The 23,614-nt window shown below is 36.9% G+C and overlaps 1 protein-coding gene across 1 annotated transcript in view; it reads left to right on the top strand.

The window, feature by feature from the left end:
- The window catches only part of dab1a (DAB adaptor protein 1a), a 190,492-nt gene that overhangs the window by 130,398 nt on the left and 36,480 nt on the right, over positions 1–23,614 (top strand). Inside the window, 4 exon segments of the mRNA XM_077220751.1 lie at positions 15,056–15,187; positions 16,712–16,831; positions 19,005–19,043; positions 20,614–20,676. Of these exon segments, the coding sequence (XP_077076866.1) occupies positions 15,056–15,187; positions 16,712–16,831; positions 19,005–19,043; positions 20,614–20,676 (354 nt within the window).

Below are 23,614 nucleotides of genomic sequence, written 5' to 3'. Positions count from 1 at the left end.
CTACCATTTTGAATTGTCAGGATTGTGTGAATAAAAGTTTGGATGCCCTAATTAAATACTGGTTTTCCCATCTGAACAATTTAAATGGTTGAACTAACCTCCAAATACAAATTATGGATTGTCACAATATCATGTGGTGTGAAGGACTTCAACAAGATGCTTAAAGGTAGCCTAGAAATCTAGACGCACCCTAGCGGCAGCAAAAATTATTTTTTAGAAAGGGTGGTCTAGCAACTCTCCATAGACTTTTGAGATGGAAAAACCAAACTCTGGTCAGACCAATCACATCGTGTATAGAGTTGGTGGGCGGGCTTAACATAATGACGACAGAGTTGTGACGGTTCCGCGCATAGTTCCGCGTGATTTCCCTGCTACTTGAAAACAAAGAAGATGCTGCTGGCGAACAGCGGTCTTTCGAATCAGCTTTGGCCGCGACTCTGGATGACTTGGAGTTAAGAGAACGTCACTTAAGTCATTCTTAAAAAAGGAAGATGTGTTCGGAGTTTTGACGACCGGATACGTCAAAAGTTTAATATATCAACTAGCTCCGCTGGTGGAAAAAAGCATGGGACTCACTCAGCCACAGCCGTTCATTGCTCTGGTTAGTTGTAGCGCTGTCCTATTGCGTGCAGCGGGAATTTGAAAGACAACCGTTTATCCAGCCTCTTGGATTGAGGTATGCTAATTGTGAGTTCCCAGACCTAACATCTTGATAGGGCTGGGTTGCCAGGCTAGCTTCAAGGGCCATTCGGCAACTATTTCAGCTTAATAAAACCGTTTAGAAATCATTTGGATGGTTTAATAACCTGTTCTGGTGAGAATGGTGACTTTCCCCGCTCCCCCAAACATTCCTAGGCGGAAAACCAACCTTGCAACATGAGTCCCGGTAAGTTGGAAATAGGAAGTCTCGAGAGAAGCGAGAACGAGCGAGAAACACAAACTGCTTTATGGCAATTCGACATAAACACACACGCCACCCTCAATGTGTATGATGTATTACCCACCTCTGTAGACATTACCCACCTCTGTAGACCTCTCCCCACGATAAAGTTGGTCGGCTCCGATAATAACAAATACACATGAGCAGTGGTAGAAAGGTGGAGGAGGGTGCCACAAGTGAGTTTTTTTTTACGACATTGTTGTGAAATATACGCCTCACAGCTGTAGGGGGAGCTCGTTGAGAAAACATGCGACAACAAAAGTGAAAATCAGCGAAGAAATAGCTAGGGTTGCCGAATGCCCCTTTAAATAAATAATGAGATATATATATACAATATATATGCACACACATATATATATATATATATATATATATATATATACAATTAAAGGCTTGTTGTACTACTTTATATATATATATATATATATATATATATATATATATATATATATATATAATACAGTATAATTTATTTTAAGTATAGCTACTTTTATTATCCAAATAATAATAATAATAATAATACATTTAATTTTGTTTTCTTTTATTTTTTTATTTTTTTATTAGACTTTTGGACCCCACTGTCTTCTCTTTTTGTACTTTTTGTCTTTTAACTAATCTAAATCTAAATAATTGTATTTGTCCATCTTCGTAGGTAGATAGATAGATATGGTTCACATTAGAAAGTGAGGACTGAGACTGTACAACAGAGAATATTATGTTATGAAGAGAGAATAAAATAAGGAAGAAGCGAGCAGGATGAGTAAGCCAGAGTGAGAAAAATGAAGATGGTAGAAGAAAACCACTGGACAGCCCCTTAGGATTCAGCCGTTTTCCTCACTGTGTAGTTGTTCCAGCTTCATCTGCCTGTCCTCCATCTTTTCCTCCTTGGCATTGGTTCTCCCCTCCAGGCCCTCCTCTGATGAAGAGGAGCTGCTTCCTGATTTCATTATGGTGACTCAGTGGACAACCGTGTGCGGCACTGTGACTCGGCTAATCGTATTGTTGTCCTGCCGTCTGAAGGCCTGCCAAGACCAGCCACTCGTATTATTAACTCTCCCACAAAGAGGGAGACCAGATCGGAATCAGAAAGCAGGGAGATCCTCCATCTAGCCCACTGCCACCTCCAGCTCCTCCTCAGTTAAGACCGCAGGCCTCTTTACACCAGCAAAGCCTTTAATACCTGAAAGATATTCCTTTAGCATTCTCATTCATCTTAGTGGCAGTTGCTCGGATCGGTTTCAAAACCAAGAGAGTTGTCTTGCTATCTACTGCCTACATGAGGAGCCACCTTCTGAGAAAGTGCCCTGACTGAAATGAAATCTCATAAGTGAATGATTTGGTATGCTCTACTTAGCAGGCAACACCATACATCACATCGCTCCTCACGTACTGTGTTTGACATTTCATATTTTATTTGATTGGCTGCATCCGAATATGCATACTTCCCTAGTATATAGTAGGCCAAAAACAATAGCCTTTGTAAAAACAGTAGTATGCATTTATACTACACACATTTGTACTATATAGAACATACTTTTTTTTAACGATCAAAAAGTAATTAAGCTGTGTCCCAATTCAGAGGCTGCATTCTTCAAAGGAAATGGAAAAGTCCGCCTTTCTGGAGGCAAGAATGCTTTTCTTTATGAATTAAACGTGCAAAGCTATCTTAGAAATCGCAGAAATGACTTTTTTAGACATCTGATTCCTGCTGTATGTTCTCTTACCCCCACAAAGCACATTTCTGGAATCTATGATTTGTGAATTCACAGAAAAGTTATTTTTCAGAATGACTCCAACTTCTCGTATCTAATGTGCCTAAGATGTCCAATTTGGTTTCCAGATTCAGTCTTCATATATAGTTTCATAAGTCACAAATAGTATGCAGGGAGAGTAATCTTTGATTCTGTGCCTCTGATTTGCATAGAAATTAGATATGACCTGATCTGAGTAGTCTAATGCATGCAAAAAGCAGCTGTTGATGTAAATGACTATAACTGTTCCACTTACTCTAATATCATTAGACAGAATAAGTGAGCTTTGTGTGTGTGTGTGTGTGTGTGTGTGTGTGTGTGTGTGTGTGTGTGTGTGTGTGTGTGTGTGTGTGTGTGTGTGTGTGTGTGTGTGTGTGTGTGTGTGTGTGTGTGTGTGTGTGTGTGTGTGTGTGTGTGGGAAAGACGAGAATGCACATGGAGTGAGGGCAAGTAAAATTAGCTAAGTGTCTATATTAAAAACGATAATTTGAAAAATTAGGACTGTGATTTTAATGCATTAATTTGATTTGGTTAATAAAATAATATATAAAAATGACAAAAATATATAGTTACAGTAATTTAATATTTAATACTTTATCATGTTAAATGCAATAGAATAATATTGTACTGTATTGATATAAAACTGTAAAGAGAAATAAAATATATTCCATTCTGTGTTATCAACAAGTGCATTAAACATTACATTACGTCTGGGTTGGAACTGCAGGGGGTTTGTGAGTTCAATAAAAGCTAATAATTAAATAAATCAGACAAATTTTAAATTAAAATAATAACAAAAATTATAAATATGTATTTGAAAAGACAAAAGCCTTCAAAAGACATGGCAATGCATTGCTAAATTGCTAAATTAAATGAAATAAATGAATAATTATTGTGTTCGTCAGGAGTTGATTAAATATGCAATGTTGAGCAAACACTGTTGTTGTTTTTTTCTGTAAATCCTGTGGCCAAATGCTTTGTGGCTCTCAATTTACCATGCAATATAGTCTTCTGATTAGTGGCTGGTCTGTTTGTCCAATTTCACAAAACTAGAAGACTTTCTGAATGCATAAGTGACATGCTTTTTTAGAAAGGAAAATTGTAAACACTATAAAGAAGAATTAGGAAGAGTCAGTAATTTAAGAATGACTTACTGCCTTTGTCTGAAAAAATATATAACCATGTAATCAATAAAAAGCAACTAGTCTGATTACTAGTATTTGAAAATCTAATATAATCTAATTACAAATACTTAACTTTTGGAATCTGATTACGTAATCCAGATTACATGTAATCAGTTACTACCCAGCACTGGATGTATGTGATTAATTTAATTAGTTAATCAGCATATAATGTGATTAATTTGGCATTAATACTATTTGTAATTCAGTTGAATTGATTAACAGATATCAATTCTTGATATTTTGAAGATATATTTGACTAAGAGGAGTCCCAGAGCTCCTGCTGGTACAGTAGAGCAGGTTGGCACTAACAGCATGAGATAAAATTCTTCATTCTTATGGCATTTCAAGTCCATTTTGCGCTGTCAAGAGTTATTAGTCTCTTCACCTAGTGTCTCTCTCTCTCTTTTCCTGCCCATATGCTGCGTTTTCCCAGAGGCGTCTATGGGCGTCTCATTTCTGAATTTCCTTTCCAATCCCGCTCTCAGAGGAGTCATTTTGGCTGCCCACCCGCTAGCTTGTCCACCCTTGATCGAGTGTGTGTGGGTGTGTTTGTGTGAATGTATGTGTGTGTGTGTTGGCACCAGTGGCATTTTTGATTAAACTCAGTTCTCTCCTTACTAATTACCCCTCTCTCAGGCCCAGTCGCTATATAGTTGTGCAGTTTCTCTTGCTCTTTCTTTCTAATCAAAGACCTGGAACACTCATCATTGCAATGGCAGCTGCTAATTAGTGGATACCTGGCGCCGTGGCAACAGCAGGTTTGGGGGGTGTGGGGGGGCTGGGGGTGGAGGGCAAGTCAAGGCTGGTTGATGGGAATAATGACACCATGTCTCCATGTCTAGCTCCCACACTGAGGTGATTAAATATGGACACACACTACACCGCAAGGTATGTTTTAATATAATGATCGGACTTCGACATGGAACATATGGAATAACTTTAATCTTACTGTTTTATGTTGTATTTGAGGCAGGTGTGTCTATCTGTAAAAGGGAGGTCAAAAAAGAACCAGTACTTTAGGAACAAGTCAAAAATAAAATAATAACAATATAGTTTTATCAAAGTAGGCCTACTAAATCAATTTGTACCCAACTACGGTACAGCCTATCTTGACTACTGTAGTCTGCAAATATGTGCGAGTATGTGTGAGGCTTCATAGAGAAACTACCTAAAGGTTTTTGGGCATGCTGTGACGAGAAAGTCCCATGACGTTGTTTGTTTGTTTGGCACATTAGCACTGCAAATAACCCAAATCAAGCACCAAAATACTTTAACTCTTTCCCTGCCAATGTTTAAAAAAAAATAAAGTTGTAGCCACCACCAGCATTTTTGATAATTTTCTCAAAAGTTTCAAGGCCCCATAATATTTTGTTGTTTGAATAAACATGCAATATATCAAAAGAAAGAACAGACCGTCTGCATTTTATTCTAGTTAAATGCATTCTTTTTTATCAGCACTTGAATGTGGGTAAGTTTCATTAAAAAAAAAGCTGAGAAAATCGTGCTTTTGCCAAAGACTACATCCAGATCGGATTCAGAATTATGATCAAAACACAGATTGAGTTGAGTGAGTCCATCAACACCCCGAAAGCTTCACAGGCCTATAGCTCGTCCTGGGTCGATATTTCATTCTGTAACATTAAGCATTGATTTATATGCTGTTCAATGTTAATGATCACGTTATTTTACATATGCATCTGCTCACATATGATATCGCTTGTTTCTGCTTCTTCACCTGTGTTTTGATCCGGAGATTCTCATCTTTCAGAAGATGTGTAATAGCGCCCACTACCATATGACAGTGAAAACACTGAAAGCTGGAAATTTCCGTCAATGGCGGGGAAAGAGTTAAGGTGGTATAAGTTAGCAATGAGCATTCTTTAAATGTTATATGGCACTTTTTGTTTTACAAAATGCATACATGTCCTCAAATCTATAAAGCACCATTTTGAGAGTTTAACCAAAGATTTGAATGTGTCTAAAGAAGTAAAAAGAATCACATGTACAGAATGAGTGAATATGGGACAAAAAGCTAGAGAGAGAGAACATGATAGCATGGTTGAGAATAAGGCGGGACGCATGAGATGAGACTATTGAAGGAGAAAGACAGAGAGAGATATGTGGAGGAAGGGTGATAAATCATGCTAAACTCATTAATGAGATAACGGTGGCTGAGGAATATGAAGGTTAAAGGGTTGAGAGCTCTGGATGTGCCGTAGACAGAGTTATTTCCTGCCAGGGCCACTGCAGTCAGTCACATACACGCATGCATATATGCCAATACATGTAAGGCACAACGGAAGTGACAAAAGGACATTTTGTTGATCAGAATTGTCAAGATTGATGCAGAATCATTCCCGACTGAATTTATGATTTACTCTGCGTTCCTGATGTTGAGGTCGGCCGCTTTTCAGATCTTTAGACATCAATCCACCTTTACTGTGACACACCAGAAATGGAGCTCTCTGTGATTTACTACAAAACACATTCACATATGCTTACAAATTCATCGGCATGTCATGGTCTCTGATGGTTCAGGTTCATATGGCTGTGAGTTGACTTTAGACACTGTGAAATGTAAATGATGTGTTAGTGGCTGGTTTGATCATACAGATCTGTAGACTTAGATAGTTTACAATGTATTTTACTGACTGCTTTTAATTTAATCACAATTCAGCTTACATTCAGTGATACAACAGTGTTGGTTGAGCAGATTTGTCCTCTGTTCTGTAGCGTTCTAGATCTTTCTAGATTTCTCCCTTTTAGCATATTTAATGGTGTTTCTTTAACTATGAGCAGTGTTGGCACTGTAGAGAAAATAGGCATTCACTCTTAAAAATAAAGTTTTCGCATGGAAGAACCATTTTTGGTTTCCAAATAATTTGGAAATTGGAAATTACTTTGGAAAAAATTATTTTGGAAAAGTTATTGGAAATTAATTTGGAAATTAAATTTGGTTTAAAATTACTTTCAGTGAACATTTCTTAACCATCCGTGGTCTCTCTCATTTTGATTATCGAAGATGAGTTGTAGAGGGATAAAATGATTGACACCAAAGCTGAATTTTCAGCATCAGTCTTCTGTGTCACATGATCCTTTCTAAAAATCATTCTGATATGCTGATTTGCTGCTCAAGAAGCTTTTCTTATTATTATCAGTATTTGTGGACACTGATACTTTTTTTCAGTATACAGTATATAGTCAAAAGAACATCATTTATTTAATTTATTTGATCAATTCTCTGATATAAGTGAAAGTTGTGGAGATTACATTTTTGGAACAAAATGGACAATTTTGTAACTTGAGGCTAATTACACCGGTAACATTTTATGTTGTCATAAACATACAATTAAATAATTTTTCGCATAATTTTGAATTACTTTGGATCAAAGAGTAAATGTTTAAAAAGAAGCATATTAACAGTAAAGGCTCGAGAATTGTCGTCCATTATAAAACCATTTCATCACAGGCAGTTTACAAGGCAAAGGCTGCTTAGATACTCCTGAATAGAAAAATCTAAGCAGAACTTCAGTCAGCGATGATTGTGCATTTCTTTATGGCATATTCTATCATTTCTCTCTCTGAACAATTACCTTCACAAGTCACCCTTTGAATGAGACCTTGGAACATTGGTTGTTCAATCTGTAATTCCTCTTCTCTGACTTATCTGTCTGTTTTCACCTCTAAACAAGTAAAGGAGACAGAACAATGTGTTTTTCCTCATCATTTCCTCCTCTCGCTTATGATGAGTCGCTTTTCTCTGGTTAGACTTTTTGGACAGGCAACAGGCAACAGATGTGAGATTGTGTTTGGAGAATGAAATATTGAACAATTAGAGCGTCGCTACATGCCCAATCCAACCGCTGTCACTCTGTATGTGCACTTAGTTTCTTTCTCACCCTTCCTTCTTTCTACCATGAGAAATTTACCTGGCAGAAATATTTCTTACCAGCCATGGATGGATGGATGGGTGGGTGGGTGGGTGTATTGATTGATTGATTGATTGATTGATTGATTGATTGATTGGTTGATTGATTGATTGATTGATTGATTGATTGATTGATTGATTGATTGATTGATTGATTGATTGATTGATTGATTGATTGATTGATTGATTGGTTGATTGATTGCTTGATTGATTGATTGGGGAAATACAGTCAGATCATCAATTCAATTTGTATTTGTGTAAATATGTATGTATATACACTACAGTTCAAAAGTTTAAGGTCAATAAGATTTTATTTTAAATACATGAATGCTTTTATTTAGCAACAACACAATAAAATGACAGTAAAGACATGTATAATGTTACCTAATATTTCTATTTCATATAAATGCTGTTCTTTTGACATTAATTCATCGAATGATCCTGGGGGAAAATGCATCATGGGTTTTCACAAAAATATTAAGCAGCACAACTGTTTTCGACATTGAAAATAAAAAATGTTTAGAAATTCAGCATATTGTAATTTAATTCTGACACATCATGTAACACTGAAGACTGGAATAATGCTGAAAATGCAGCTTTGCCATTACAGGAATAAACACATTTAAAATTTTATTAAAATAGAAAGCAGTTATTTTAAATTGTAATTATATTATGCAATACAGCTGTACTGTATTTTTAATCAAATGAAATTATAAGATTCTTTTTCATTTCATTCATAATAGTTTCCTGAGGTCAGGGAAAATCCGGTGTCAGAGCAATACAAACCCCCCAGAAAAACATTCGAAAAGCTGCATTTTGTTCTGATGTGCGCTTAGATGTGGATCTGAAGTGTCGTGTCAGTTTGAAGTGATGTCATTAAGAGGCTCTTATCATCCTCAAACAGAGTCTGTTCCTCACGGCAGAAGATTGTTACAGTTTCACTGGCTGGCCTCCCTCTGGGCAGGATAGTGTATCGATAGTCCCGCAAGTTAACACCTGCACACACACACACACACACTACCGAACAGTCATGAACTTCTTGTACTTAGGGAGAAGATACTATTGAACAAAAAGGGCCTCCATTTGAGGAACAAGACCAAGTAGATAAAGTAATTCGCTGTATAGCGTGTCGAACAAGACCGGGAGATGAAATTGAAAGAATTGTTCTACTAGGCAGACTCATTTGCAAAACCCAGATAGTCCTTGTATAATCCTCCCTTGCTGGATGGCAAACAATGGACAGCACCAGGCTCTGAAGGGATTCTGGAGCTGCTGGCCCTCATCTGCACTGATTTAGGGGAAAAAACGTCCTGTTTTGGGACACTTTGTCCTCTTTTTTCCCTTGTCTTTCCGTCTTTGAGCTCGGTCGGCGTAATCCAGCGGCAAAGCTTAAAAATTTGCCAGCTCCAAAACGATATGAAATAAGGGCTAAAACGTGCACTTTATCTCTAACTATTGGCCCGTAGCTACACAAGGACCTAATGAAGCCGTGGCTAATGTGTGCGTGCGAGTGTGTACGGGAGTCAAGCGGCTGGTTAATTAGCTGTGAATTTGTGGTTTTGAAGAGCTTAGCGTCGGACTCTAGATCCTCATTATCTCTGTAACACCAGCGTTCCCTTTCCGCTGTCTCCCCTCTCCTCAAACCAGTGTTATACAGCAGCATCCAGAGATAAGCAAACACACACACACACTCATCACCAGTGTTGGACACGTCCCCAGTCGCTAAAACCTCATTATGAGCTCTGTTTGTGTTTTGTCATTAAGTTGTATGTGCGTTCCCTCAGGGCGCGATTAAACAGGGCAGGGCTTTTGTTTTAGGCCTTTGTATATATAATTCTTTGACGGCTGTGAATAACCTGAACCCTATGCCTTTAAATCATATTGGTCATAGGATGGGTCTGTTTCTAAACAACATAGGTAGCATCCTAAATAAGATGCACCTCATAAGTTAGCAATTTAAAATGTTTAACAAGTGTATGTATACGCAGAAGCTGATTTCACCAAGTTAAACATGTTCCTAGATCAACGTCTTTATTGATCCTGGAACATTTCAATCAACCAATCAGATTTAAGGGACAATTTACAGTTTATGTCAAGTTTAGTCTTACAAAAAGGGTTAGGTGCCTCTACATCAGTGTTATTCACCAGTCATTTCTCTCTGATTTTAGAGATAACTTATGGGTATGGTAAGGTTAGGTTCAGGGGTAGGGATAGGGATAATGTTAGGACAAAATTTTCGAACAGAAATGTTGTTCCAGGATAAACAAAACATGTTGACCCAGGAACGCATCTAACTCAGCAAAATCAGGATGTGTGTATGTAGATACATAGGCAGCAACTTACTATTACCAATACCGCTCTTCATGTGAAGGCTTGACAATTTATTACAATAAATGGATTTAGCATCACGCTAAGCTAACAGTGTGATACTCAGATAAACATTATGCCGTGTATACGTGTATATATGCATTATGCAGTGAGTGTGTGTATATATATATATATATATATATATATATATATATATACACACATATATATATATATATATATATATATATATATACACATATATATATACACATATATACACATATATATACACTGCCGTTCAAAAGTTTGGGGTCTGTAAGATTTTTTATGTTTTTAAAAGAAGTCCCTTCTGCTCATCAAGGGTGCATTTATTTGATTAAAAATGCAAAACAAATCCAGTAATATTTTGAAATATTATTTCAATGTAAAACAGCTGTTGTCTATGTGAATATATAGTAAAGTGTAATTTATTCCTGTGATCAAAGCTGAATTTTCAGCATCATTACTCCAGTCTTCAGTGTTACATGATCCTTCAGAAATCATTCTAATATGATGATTCGATGCTTAAGAAACATTTATCATTATTATCAATGTTGAAAACAGCTGTTTTACATTGAAATAATATTTCACAATATTACTGGGTTTGTTTTGTATTTTTTAATCAAATAAATGCAGCCTTGGTGAGCAGAAGAGACTTGTTTTAAAAACATAAAAAATCTTACTGCCCCCAAAATTTTGAATGGCAGTGTATATAGGTAAATGTATAAAAAAATTCATCTGTATAGGTCATATGACCATGAAATGTTTGTCCAATCATTGCATTAAATACCAGCTGTGCACATTATTTTAGCGATCCTGTTTAGCTCTGAAATTACACACTTTAAATATATTTTTAAAGATCATTTCTCATGTTGGTTTTTTATGCTTTGTCCAGAATGTTGTATCTTGAAAGCCAACATAACAATGAACAGCTTTCACGTGAAGAGCATGTACATGTATGATACCTTAAAATGCTAATGTCTTGGCAGGTTGCTAGATTTGGTACAGTGCTAGCGTGCTCTTTTCTGACCTAGCTCTTAGAAGCGTGATGCTTAGTGTATCTTCACCATGGTAACAGTATAATTGTCAATGCAGCGGAGTGACCTCAGAGGTCATAGGGCCGCTGTGATGATTTGAATGAAAGAAGGGGAATGAATGAAAGCCACAAAAGGTAGCATGAGTTCTTACATGTGTGAATGACCTGCAGATTATGGGTCATTATGATGGAAGCGGCCTATGTACTGCGATAACACAGGGCTCACTACACAAGCTCGAGGCAAACATTCCATTCTGAGAGGGAGGCTGGCGTTGAATAGGCACACAAGTAATTAATCTTTCAAGGATTTTCTATGCTTCCCATTTTAAACTGCCCAGAAGGAAAGGAAACGCAGTTATGTGCCGAAGATTTTGCATCTAATACCCAGAAAAGCACTTGAAAGATTAAAGTCTGCAGTTGGTAGGACTGTTTCATTTTGTATTACAAGCAGCATTCTTGGAAAATAAGCAATTTATTCACTGGGAAGCCAGAGATTTTCTTTCAAATTAATATAGTGAATGAAATGGAATTTCTTTTTGTGTAAAATAGCTGTATCCAAAATCAAAAACCAGCTTGCTGTGAATGCCACCATTGGTGAAACCAGAAGTGGAGACACCACAAAAAGATTACATAAAATCCACCACTAAATCAATAAGTGAACCATTTTTGGAACTGGTTCATTTCAGCGTACAACCCAATTCACAAAAATAAATTGAAAGCTGCTAGACTGATCAAATCTATGCTATTTTAAAAACAGCTGAGCTACTACTTTGTGAAAAAGAAGTGTGCTTAATTGTATTGAAAGTGAACTTAATCTTAAAAGTATAGGCCTATTTAAAAAAAAAAACTCTATTTGCAGATAAACAAAAATAAATTAAAGGCCAGTATTTTAATGAAATAAAAGGCTAATTAAGTGTACATAAAGAGATGTTTCTAAAAGACTTTTAAAAAGAGAACTTTCTAATGTCAAATTGAAAGTGTTACATTACACCACATTGTAAATCATTGTTTTAATATTTGCCATGTTTAAAAGAAGTAATGTTAATTTGACGTGTTGACAAACATATTAAAGCATAAATAAAGTACTTAATTTTAGCGTGTTAATTAATATTACATTTAAAGGAAATACTGTATATTTCAAAGGTTCTAAATTGAGACTTCACTACAAGTTTATACTTATAAATATATTTAAAAACATGAGACGACACCTTCAGTAGAAATTACATTAAAGTATATTTAGTTTACCATAAATGCTTTTCTGTACATATACAGTATTTCAAAGACAGTTGAACTTACAAATAAAGATGCATTTAAGTTAAAAAAATGCATTTGATATAAATTTAAACTATAATACATTTTTAAATAGGCTACAGTAATTTAGATTAGGATTAGGATTTTTCGATCCCGCTCCCACCTGAAACATTCACGTTTTGTCCCATTCCCGCCTGAAAAAGGCCATAGAAGAGATATATTGATTTTTTCAGTCCCAGTCCGGTTCGATTCTGTCTCATTCCTGTGTCTATAGGCTGTTTTTCCAATTTCCACACACACAACACTTCACTTTGCATGCTGTTAGTATTAGATAATTATATTTTAGCCACGGGATTGCAGACCTCTACAGGAATTGTAAACAACATGCAATTAAGAGTCCAAAAACATTACATTCAGTTTGCCTATATTCTTTTAAAATATATTATTTCTGGGATAGGTACTCTTTCTATAAATATGCTTTCGTGTAGGCTACTACATTTTCGTAAGGCCTGTCACACCACTGAAAATGTAAATGTGAAATCTTCATGCTCAGTTTTAAGTGTGAAATCATTAAGTTTGTGTGGGCACATGGCATGATAGTTTGATAATGAAAGCAGCCCGTTAACCTTATTCAAAACTTTTTTTTTAACAAAGCAACCCTCTTTCTCAAAGTTTGTTTAACACATCACATGATAGTTTGATAATGAAAGCAGCCCGTTAACCTTATTCAAAACTTTTTTTTTAACAAAGCAACCCTCTTTCTCAAAGTTTGTTTAACACATCACTGACAACACTTCATATTTCAGCAGGGAAAATAGCACCTCGCAGTCAGACGGGTTGTCATAAGATGTCATCCCCTGTTGCAACTCTCGAGTTAACTGCCAGGCCCATGGGGGTGCGTGTCTCCCTCCCCCCCTGTGCATGCGGCATGTGGCGTGTGTATTGTGTTAGTGATGTTTTAATGACTCTAGATGAAGTGGGTGGTGAGGGGAAGATTGCCACTTGCAGTAGATTTCAGCAGATGATTGCTCTTCAGCGGCAGGAGGCTGACACTAGTGCCGAGACCCTGGTGTTTCAGCCATCATCCTGGAGGACGACTCGCTCCGAGCTCCTGACCTATTTCTGCCCTCCAATTCCCACTCTGGGTTAATGTCTCCCTTCATTTCCATGGCCATTCAATGACTGTAGTTGGGTTTTTAAGTTTAAGTGGGTGCTCGGATGTAACATTTTGCTTTCACAGAAGAGGTTTCAGTGCACACCTGGGTTCAGTTGACCATAAAGTTCAGTTTGGGCACAAAAAAAAACCTCAAGCTTTAGTCCTTTGAAAGGGGGGTGTAGAGTTTGAACTCAAATGATGAAAAATAAATGTTCAAGTTGGCAGTAACTTTGTCGTTGAAACACTGGAGGTTTTGGTGCACATCTGCGTCAGTTGACCATAAAGTTCAGTTCTGTTATGACAACTCTGTTAAAAAACTACAAAGGACTACAAAACATGGCGCAAACGAGGAAATAACATAAGTCCACACAAGACAAGGGGAACACGAGATAGGAATCATAACCAATGTGACAATGGGCCCTATTTTAACGATCTGAAACGCAAGTGTCAAAGCGCAAAGCGCATGTAACTTTGTGGGCGGATCCCGGTGCTGTTGCTATTTTCCCGGCGGGATAAATGCCTCTTGCGCCTGGCGCAAATCTAAAAGGGGTTGGTCTGAAGTAGCTTCATTATTCATAGGTTTGGTTTGGGCGTAACGGGAAACAAACCAATAAGAGCTTTATATCACATTCCCTTTAAGAGCATGATGAACGAGGTGCGCTTGTTCCATGGCGCAATACTATTATAACGGCGCATTTACCAGGCGCGCTTCTGAATCGGTTCTCAGCCGAGGAGATCGATGTTCGCGCCAGGGCCGTAAAAGAAAGAGAAGTGACATTGGGGTTGGGACAAACCCACCCAAATTAGCTTCGGTTAAACATGCATATAATAATTTGGGTAAATGTGTAAGCTTTATGCCTATTTTCCCCATCGTCATGGACACAACAATGATTTCCCTCGTGTTTTAATATTTTTACTTATAATAAGGGATCATTTGCAAAAAGTTAAATACATCTGTGTAGATAAGCGAATCATCTACAGTGTATGCGCGTTGTTCACACTCTGTATTATGGCCAAGCATGCGCGCTTAAAATAGCATGTGAATGTACGCGCAACGCGCCATTGACTTTAGACTAGGTTTTTTCTGGTCAGTGGCGCAATTGTTTTATAGAACAGCAAAATAGCATGAGGGAAAGTTTGCACCGGAACACGCCTCCTCTTTGCGCTGAACCGCCCCGGGAGCGCAAGTGTATTTCTTAGTTAACCGACGTGTGTCTGTGGAGGGAAAAGTCCGATTTGCGCGGGTGCAAAATAGGAATGATACATGCGTCAGTGTACAAAGTAATTTGCGCCGGGTGCAAGATAGGGCCCAATGACTTCATTGGTTTATTTTGATCTTCTTCTTGTTTAGGACATAATTCAGGGAGTAGGAATGTCTGAAATCAAATCTAAACTTCATCTTCTCCTCTAGCTGTATGAGCAGCTCTAAAGAACTTTTTTTGTTTTGTTTTTGTCAACAGGTTCTTCAGCACCACCATGCAGTTCATGAGATTTCCTACATTGCAAAGGATATCACGGACCACAGAGCCTTTGGTTATGTATGTGGGAAAGAGGGAAACCATCGGTTTGTGGCCATCAAAACTGCTCAGTCTGTAAGTATTCATTCCTTTAAATAGTCTGAAATTTTCACATGCGTTAAATGTCCAAAAGTATATTTCAAAACCATGATTATATTATGTGCTAAAGTCCGTTTGCTGTTATGACAGCTTCCTATAAAGACTCTGACTGGCGTTCATTCCCTCTGTCTGTTTCTGACTTTGCCCCTGTGTTATTGTTTCTGCTGCTGTTCTTTGTTGTTGCGTTGCTCTAGTCTGCAGTGCTGCACTTCTGTTGCAGTTGCTCAATCGATTTCCATACTGGGACGATGAGTATCTGCTGTCCTCTCTTTCTCTCTCTCCCCATCCATTGCTCTCTCACTGTGAACTACAAGTGACCCAGCAAACACATAAAGATAAAGCAATGGCAACATGTTCCTGCGCTATTTTCACTCACTCCTGACACAGTTATGACTCTCATTTATAAATCTTTCCAACCTCATGTTGTCGTTTCCTGCTGTTCCTCCTCATCTCTCTTTTTCTTCCTTTTTCTGCCTTAAAGTACTGTGGGAGTATCCATGTTCCAGGGGTTGATTTTAATTAAAACTAACAGTTTTATTTTATTTTATTTTATTTTATTTATTTTATTAACTATGATCTAAAAAAGAAAACTTCTGTCCCTCCACCACAATTCACAAACCTTCCTCAGAAAAGTCTTCTGTAGTATTTGTATTGTTTGTGATTTCTAATCAAGCTGTAGTTTTGTCAAATTTGCAAAAAAGTGTTGAAAATATTATGTAATTATGTGTATTTGGAATACATAAAATGCTAGCTACAAAATTTGCCTCAGCAAGGAGTGAGCTATTATATTCCAAAAAATATATAAAAATGTAATTTCCAGCACAAAATACTATTAAATACAATACATAAACTATTAAAAGTGTGAAAATATTGTTATTTCTACAAGTAAGCTGGGCCAAAAGTGCATATAGTTGAAAAAACACTCAACATATATCATGCTACTGAATGCTGAAATGATTGTGTATGATTTATCCACAAACCCACTGTAGCATGTATTCTTCTTTACTTTCTTCTTTATTCTCTCTTTTCTCATTTCTTTCCCTGTAAACACTCTTTCTTTCTCACATCTGCTCATATTGCATTTCAGTGGAATGAATCTGCTGTAATAGGCAGCAGATAAATACCCAAGGCGAGTTTTGAGGGCATTTCCATCCATGCATTTATTGAGATATTAGTGACATTTAGGCTTCACTGGGAAGGTGATGCATTTTTAATGTAACTACAAAGAGTGAATTTTGATCTGACCCTGCCCTTTCAAACGGAAAGCACTTTGTTCTGTCACCTCACATCTGGCAGATTTAAAAGCATCTGAATAAGAGGTTAAGAGGTCCTTTTTTTCTTGTTTTGTTTTTGTTTTTTTTGGTCTGAATTGCTTAAAGAATCATACAGGAAATGCAGCAGATATGGATCCTTATTGAGAAGATCATGTCACTTCTTCCTCTCTCCCTCTTTGCCTCTATAAATCTGTCTCTCTGCCTGTCTTTCTGCGTGAATTCCCAGGCTGAGCCTGTGATCCTTGACCTCCGTGACCTTTTCCAGTTGATTTATGAGATTAAACAGAGGGAGGAGATTGAGAAGAAAGCTCAGAAGGACAAGCAATGCGAACAAGCTGTTTATCAGGTAACACACATGCATGAAACCTTCACACTCACATAAACTCAAAAACCCAAAGAGAATTTACAATTTCTAATGCTCGGTCAAAATATGAGCGCATATATGTCAGCAGACGAATGAGAGTGGTGTAAAAGAGAAACAACAACAAACTCAAAAGGGAATAATGAAATATGCAATACAAAAAGGGTGAAAATACAGAAACAACACATTTCCGAGAGGGCATATTTATTATTTATCTCAGAGAATAACATAATTATACTCATATGAGGCCGGGTGCACTGAAGGATTGTTTTTTTTTTTTGCAACTGTTGCTTGCAAGATTGTAAATTAATGAGAAGTGGGTAAACAAGGAGGTAGACTGTACAACAACAACTGTCTCTCTCACACACACACACACACACACACACACACACACACACACACACACACACACACACATATATATATATATATATATATATATATATATATATATATATATATATATATAACAGTCATGATTAATCGTTGCACAGGCCTATTATATGCAGTAAATATGGGGTATATATATATATATATATATATATATATATATATATATATATATATATATATATATATGTATATATATATATTAGGGTCCAATTCTCACTATTAACTATGACTTTTACCTAATAAACTCAGAATTTCTGCTTATTAATAGTTAGTAATGTAGTTGTTAAGTTTAGGTATTGGGTAGAAGAAGAACAAGAAGAAGTTTTATTTATATAGCGCCTTTCCGTAGCTCAAGGTCGCTTTACATTGTAAATTACAATACATTTGCACACCCACACACACATTTACATTTACATTTATTCATTTAGCTGACGCTTTTATCCAAAGCGACTTACAATTGCTAGATATGTCAGAGGTCGCACGCCTCTGGAGCAACTAGGGGTTAAGTGTCTTGCTCAGGGACACATTGGTGTCTCACAGTCTCTCACATCAAAGGCATGTGTCTTATCCACTGCGCCATCACCACCCCCTGGGTGGTCATTACAGTCGCATAGGATACATACAGTCACATTAAACAAAATACATGTTAAATAGATATGTTTTTAACTGAGTCTTGAATGTAGCCACATGATATTACGAAGTGTAAGGGGAAGTTAATTCCATAATTTAGGAGAATTAACACTAAATGACCTTCCACCTACAGTAGACAACCGGAAACGAGGGATGGACAATAAACCAAGTTCAGCTGATCTAAGGGACCGTGCAGGGCGGTAGGTGTAAAGTAGATCAGACAAATAGGGAGGTGCAAGACCATTTAATGCCTTAAACATTTAAGTAATTCCTTAAAGTGAATACGTGATGCCACGGGTCGACAGTGAAGGTCATGAAGCAGAGGACTAATGTGAGCAGAACGCCTGGTGGAGGAGAGAACTCTTGCTGCTGAGTTTTGATCATACTGTAATCTTACAATAAGTGTTTTGGGCAGACCAAGAAATAAAGCATTGCAATAATGTGTGATGTGATTAGTGCTTGAATTAAGGTTTCAGCATCAGCTAAAACCTCAGCGTCAGTGTCAGGGTAGGGTTAAGGGATGTACAATATGGTCATGAAGAATAAGGTATTAATACAGTATGTGCTTTATTAAACAGCCAATATTCTAGTATGCATGCTAATAAGCAACTAGTTAATTTTGAGAATTGGACCCTAAACTAAAGTGTTACAAAATATTTTCCTAAATTAAACAAAATACTAAATACTATTCCTAAACTAAAAATCTCACACGACAAAACAGTGGCAAAATCCCACAGTGCACACCAGTTGTGTGGCAGCTCTTTCCATTCTCTCTCTCTCTCTCTCTCTCTCTCTCTCTCTCTCTCTCTCTCTCTCTCTCTCTCTCTCTCTCTCTCTCTCTCTCTCTCTCTCTCTCTCTCTCTCTCTCTCTCTGTTGAAACTCAGGTGCATATCTGCGGGGGGATTTCCTTCACACTGCTTTTTCAATCGAGACAAAATCCCTCCTTTCGTCCTGTGCGGGCTGCATTTCTGATCCTATTTTCACTGGCTGATGTTAAAATTGTGCTTTTGCTCTGTTTTTACATAAATGACCAAAAATTGCCTTCTTTTTCTCGTCATAATCATCCCTCTCCCCTTTCCTTCTACCAATACTCTCCTTCCTTCAATCACTCCCTCTGTGTGATCACTCCTGCAGACCATTTTGGAGGAAGATGTGGAGGATCCCGTGTATCAGGTAACGCTTTGAAATAAATCGTTAATCATTATGTCTGCCTGCATGTATGCTGTCAATTTAGTGTGCCTCGCAATGTCACTTTAAACAGGGCTCCCTGCTCAGTAATATGCGTTTAATCTCATTAACAGAAATAAATGATTCCACTCCATTTTCTCTGCTCTTTCTTCACTCCTCCTGAATTAATAATACTTGTTATTTCATCATTTCTATATAGAAGTAAACTGTGAATCATCGCTGCAAAGTGTTGTTAACCTGTCCTTTTCATGAATTGGGAATATACTGATAAAACTCTGATGCAAGAGTGATTCTGGGAGCCTCCTTTATTTTGTACTGAAAACAGACAGCTTTAACACATCTCATCTGGGCTGCGTGTGTGTGTGTGTTTACATGCATTACATTGCCTTTCCGTATTGTTCGGTGTGCATCATATTGTGAATGATCTAGCCTTCTATGTATTCTATTGTGTATGATTGGAGTGTATCTTTAAAAAGCAAGACTGGACGTTCATTGGCTGTTACTAACAAAGTAGAAGAGAAATGAGAAACATTGCTTCTAGGTCTAGCAGTTAGCTTAAGAATCAGTCATTACTTGCAGTATAGTAAAGAGCACTATCAATTTGCTGTTAAGACGGCTAGAGAAGAAGAGAATTAGCCAATGGCTAACTGTGTAACAGAATGAAATGGCCAATGGCGACACTAGTTTGTAAATGAGAACGGCTAGGGAAGAAGAGAATTAGCCAATGGCTAACTGTGTAACAGAATGAAATGGCCAATGGCGACAGTAGTTTGTAAATGAGAACGGCTAAGCCATTAGATCTAATGTCACAGGAAATGGAGACGATTCTGCCATTAGCATTAATGTGGTCTTGAATGGACAGGAATTAGCAATTAGCTAGAATGTCGCTTGCCAAAAATCGCACTCATCTCTGTGTAGTCCCTGCGTTATGGAGGAATATATCACAGCTATTGGTTTAAACGGGTCTGCCATTCCTAAATTATCCCTAAAACTTAGTGGTTAGCATCTTAAATGCAGAACAACACTGGGAAAGTTTTGTTACCCCTGCTAAGCTAACATTAGCATGCATCGTTAAAGAAACATGCAGCATTGGGTTTAAGACTTTGATTTATTTCTCCTTAACGTTGTAAATAACATTGCCCTGTTCGCAGGTACAGAAACAGAGGGGTTCGGATACACAGAAAAAAAAGTGGGATGATGAAATTTTAAAGGCCAAAATCAGACTGAATATATGCATGAGGCGTGGGTCGGAAAGAACAACTCGTAATTCTTCCCTCCGAAATGTTCTTGTATTTGTTATTATGGTTATTTTAAGTTGTCTCGAATGTAGAGAGTGAATATCCTTCTCTGCATTGAAACTATCATAGTTGTAGTTACAGTGAAACATGAACCGACTGCTGTGTCCCTCAAGGCTACAGGGGTCACTGCGCTGCTCCTGGGGGCCGCTGTTGATTCTGTGTGATCAATCAGTCTTCTTCCTTTTCTCTTTTCTTTTCGCACTCACCTTTTTCCTGTCCCTTTGCCTTTTTATCTTCTTCTGCTGCCGATGTTGTAGTACATTGTATTTGAGGCGGGACACGAGCCCATCCGTGACCAATCAGAGGAGAGCATATACCAGGTACACTACCAAATCTTAATAATGGTACCTTTTAACTGATAATTACATAATCAGATTCCAATAATAGTTTGAACATGTTACATGTTTACCATTAGTAACAATTTACTTATATTATTATTATAGTACGAAACAAATTCAGAGTAGCACATGTCCAAGCAAAATAATATTTGTGGGGGATTTGAACATGTGACAACTGTATTTTTTTCTTTTTCTGAGAATTGGAAGTTCGCCAGCTCTGAAAGAGTAATCTGCTATTTTAAATTGGACTAATTCAATAAAAATGTTAATAATAAATTCGTATTTTTTTCATAAATTATTATAATATTAATTGCAATATGTTTTATAATATTTGACTGAAAAATATGATTAATACTCTCAAATACATAATTTACAAGTTCTACTAAAAAATTCATTGAAATAAATATTTAGCATTTTAAATAAATAAATAATGGCGTAGCTTCTCATATTTTTCATAGTTTAAAAAACTGATTACTTTACCTAATTAATATTCATGAGCCAGGCTGATGAGGTTTCTAATGTCACCCCTGATTTTTCTGATGTTTTCTACATTCCTGCTTGAAAGAAATCTAGACTAAAAAAAAAAAATATATATATATATATATATATATATATATATATATCATAAAATATATATTATAATATATACATATATATATAGTGTGGATTTACCTTTTTCGCACAGAAATGTCTTCTAAATTTCACAAACAACCACAAATAAATGTAAAAAAAAATTGAAGGAGAAAAACTGAAATCGTATTTTCTTGTAAAACATACTCCAATAATCTTTGTTTTATTTACTTCGAAGAATCACTTTTACAGTGTGTTGAAATTACTTTCGGCATCCAAAACACAATACAATCTGCCAGTTTGGAAAAAAAAAACATAATACATCGAGCTTAGGTCTATCAGTATCAGCTTTTCATGGACCAACACAGGTTTTGATGATCAAACAGCCAATAGGGAGCCTCCAAACAAACCGGCATTCTTCTTTAAATAACACTTTAAAAGAATCCCTTGGTTTTGATGGTGCCGCTATACTGGCAGCTCCACTGTGTAACTGCCAGAGTCCCACCTGTGAATTAGAACAGAGTGCTTCGCCAAGCCACACTAATTCAGCGCGACGGCCCTTTCAAAGATTTACACCCAGCAATGTTTCGTGCTCCAAGCGCCATGACCAAGACAACAGCAGGTGTTGTATCCTCAGGTGCTGCTTTGTTTTGTCACCTGTGGCTTGAGTCAAAAAGAGACACTGCCAAGCTAAACAATAAACACATCAGTGCCCCAACACTTTGCCAGTCTGTCTCCTCCACAACTTTTTACAGAGCCGACTTAATGTCGTAGTCAGTTAAATAACTCCGCCAAAGCTTGAAACACCATCAGGGACCAAATTATACCCTCTAAATTCAAATATCTGCTCGGCTCTCAAGCGCTAAGCTGACACTTCACAAACTCCTTCACTTGTTGCTGACATCAGGACAGATATCGGAAACTCAGGAGCATGAAAGAGACATCTGCTTGCTGTCACATCAATAAAGCCAGGATCAGCTTACACCTGATCTCATCTCATATCAAACAAAAAGCCAGATTGGCCGAGTCAAATTGAATCTGCGTGAACATCACTTTTGGTCTTTGCTAACAGCGATGAAATAGGGTAACAAATGAACAGAATAAGAGATTTGTGTTCTCTAGATGTCCAATGTAAAGACTGAAGCTGTATAAATGGCATCAATCGAATCAATGAATCCTGGTTATATTGCGGACCGCCATGAAAATATCAGGGAATTCAAAATAAAATGAAAAAGTAATGGAAATTTCAATAGTTTATCTACATTTTTAGCTATGCTTAGCTTTAAGATATGCTACTGGTTTACAAATCTGTGTGCTATATTCCTAAAAATGATTTCCCCAAACCTAAAGCAAGACACTACTGGTGAATAGGTTAAAACATTTAACTAATAAATACCATACTTTATCCAGTTGACTTATCACAGTACATTAAGACAATTGTTTTGTATTACAATTTTTTCTGAAATGTTATGTTTAAATATGCATGTGAGGCATTAGTTAATTAAATATGCACAGATGTGCATACATTTCGAGAACAGGAATTGAACTTTGGATAAAGCCAGGTTTGAAATTCTTATTCCTTTTTGTTGAGAAATTAGAGTTTTGGTAGAGAAGTGTTTTTACTGAGGGGACTTTGGATATCTCTTTGTATCATAAAATGAATTAGAAAATTCTGTCAACAGTTAGAAAAAAAGTTATATAAAATGTTATATAAATCAGATGAAAGGTATATGAAAAAACCTTTCTGTTAATACCTTCAAAATATAGATAGGAAAAAATGGTTTATGAAAGTGGAGATTTCTTGCTCAGTGCGGGAGAAAAAGAAAACTGATTTTGAGAAAACTGCCTTTAAAGATATGTACAGTATTGTAGTTGAAATGTACAGACGCAAATAGATAAAAGTGTAATAAAATAATCGCTTACATGTGTATTGTGGATGTTTTCTTTCCACTAGTCTGAAAAAAATGGAAGTAAAATAGCCCAAAATCTCAAAATGTACCAGTGCCTTAAAAAACAATATTTTTTTCTGTATAGCGTCTTCTCTTAATTGTTATACGGGAACCCTATATTAAGGGGAAAAAATGTAAAGAAACACTATCTAACATTCCTTAACCTTATGGAACAGCATCTCATAACAAGATATGTTGATTAACCAAAGCTAACACTATGCATCAAAAGTAACCTTGACCTCCAGCGGGCCCCTTGGGTCCCAAGTAGTTTTGGCTCTGGTAAAGTTTGGATAACATGACTGTGCTGAAGAATTGATGCTGACCGTAGGGAGATTTCCAAAGTCTGCATGGATAAAGTACTCTGCTGTGAGAGGAAAGCAGCAGGTCTCTCCTCTGCCCTT

The sequence above is a fragment of the Siphateles boraxobius genome, unplaced genomic scaffold (assembly GCF_051911475.1).
Source record: "Siphateles boraxobius isolate OS27281-9 unplaced genomic scaffold, OSU_SipBor_1 8, whole genome shotgun sequence".
NCBI classification, from domain to species: Eukaryota; Metazoa; Chordata; class Actinopteri; order Cypriniformes; family Leuciscidae; genus Siphateles; species Siphateles boraxobius.
This window is presented reverse-complemented; position numbering and strand designations above follow the sequence as displayed.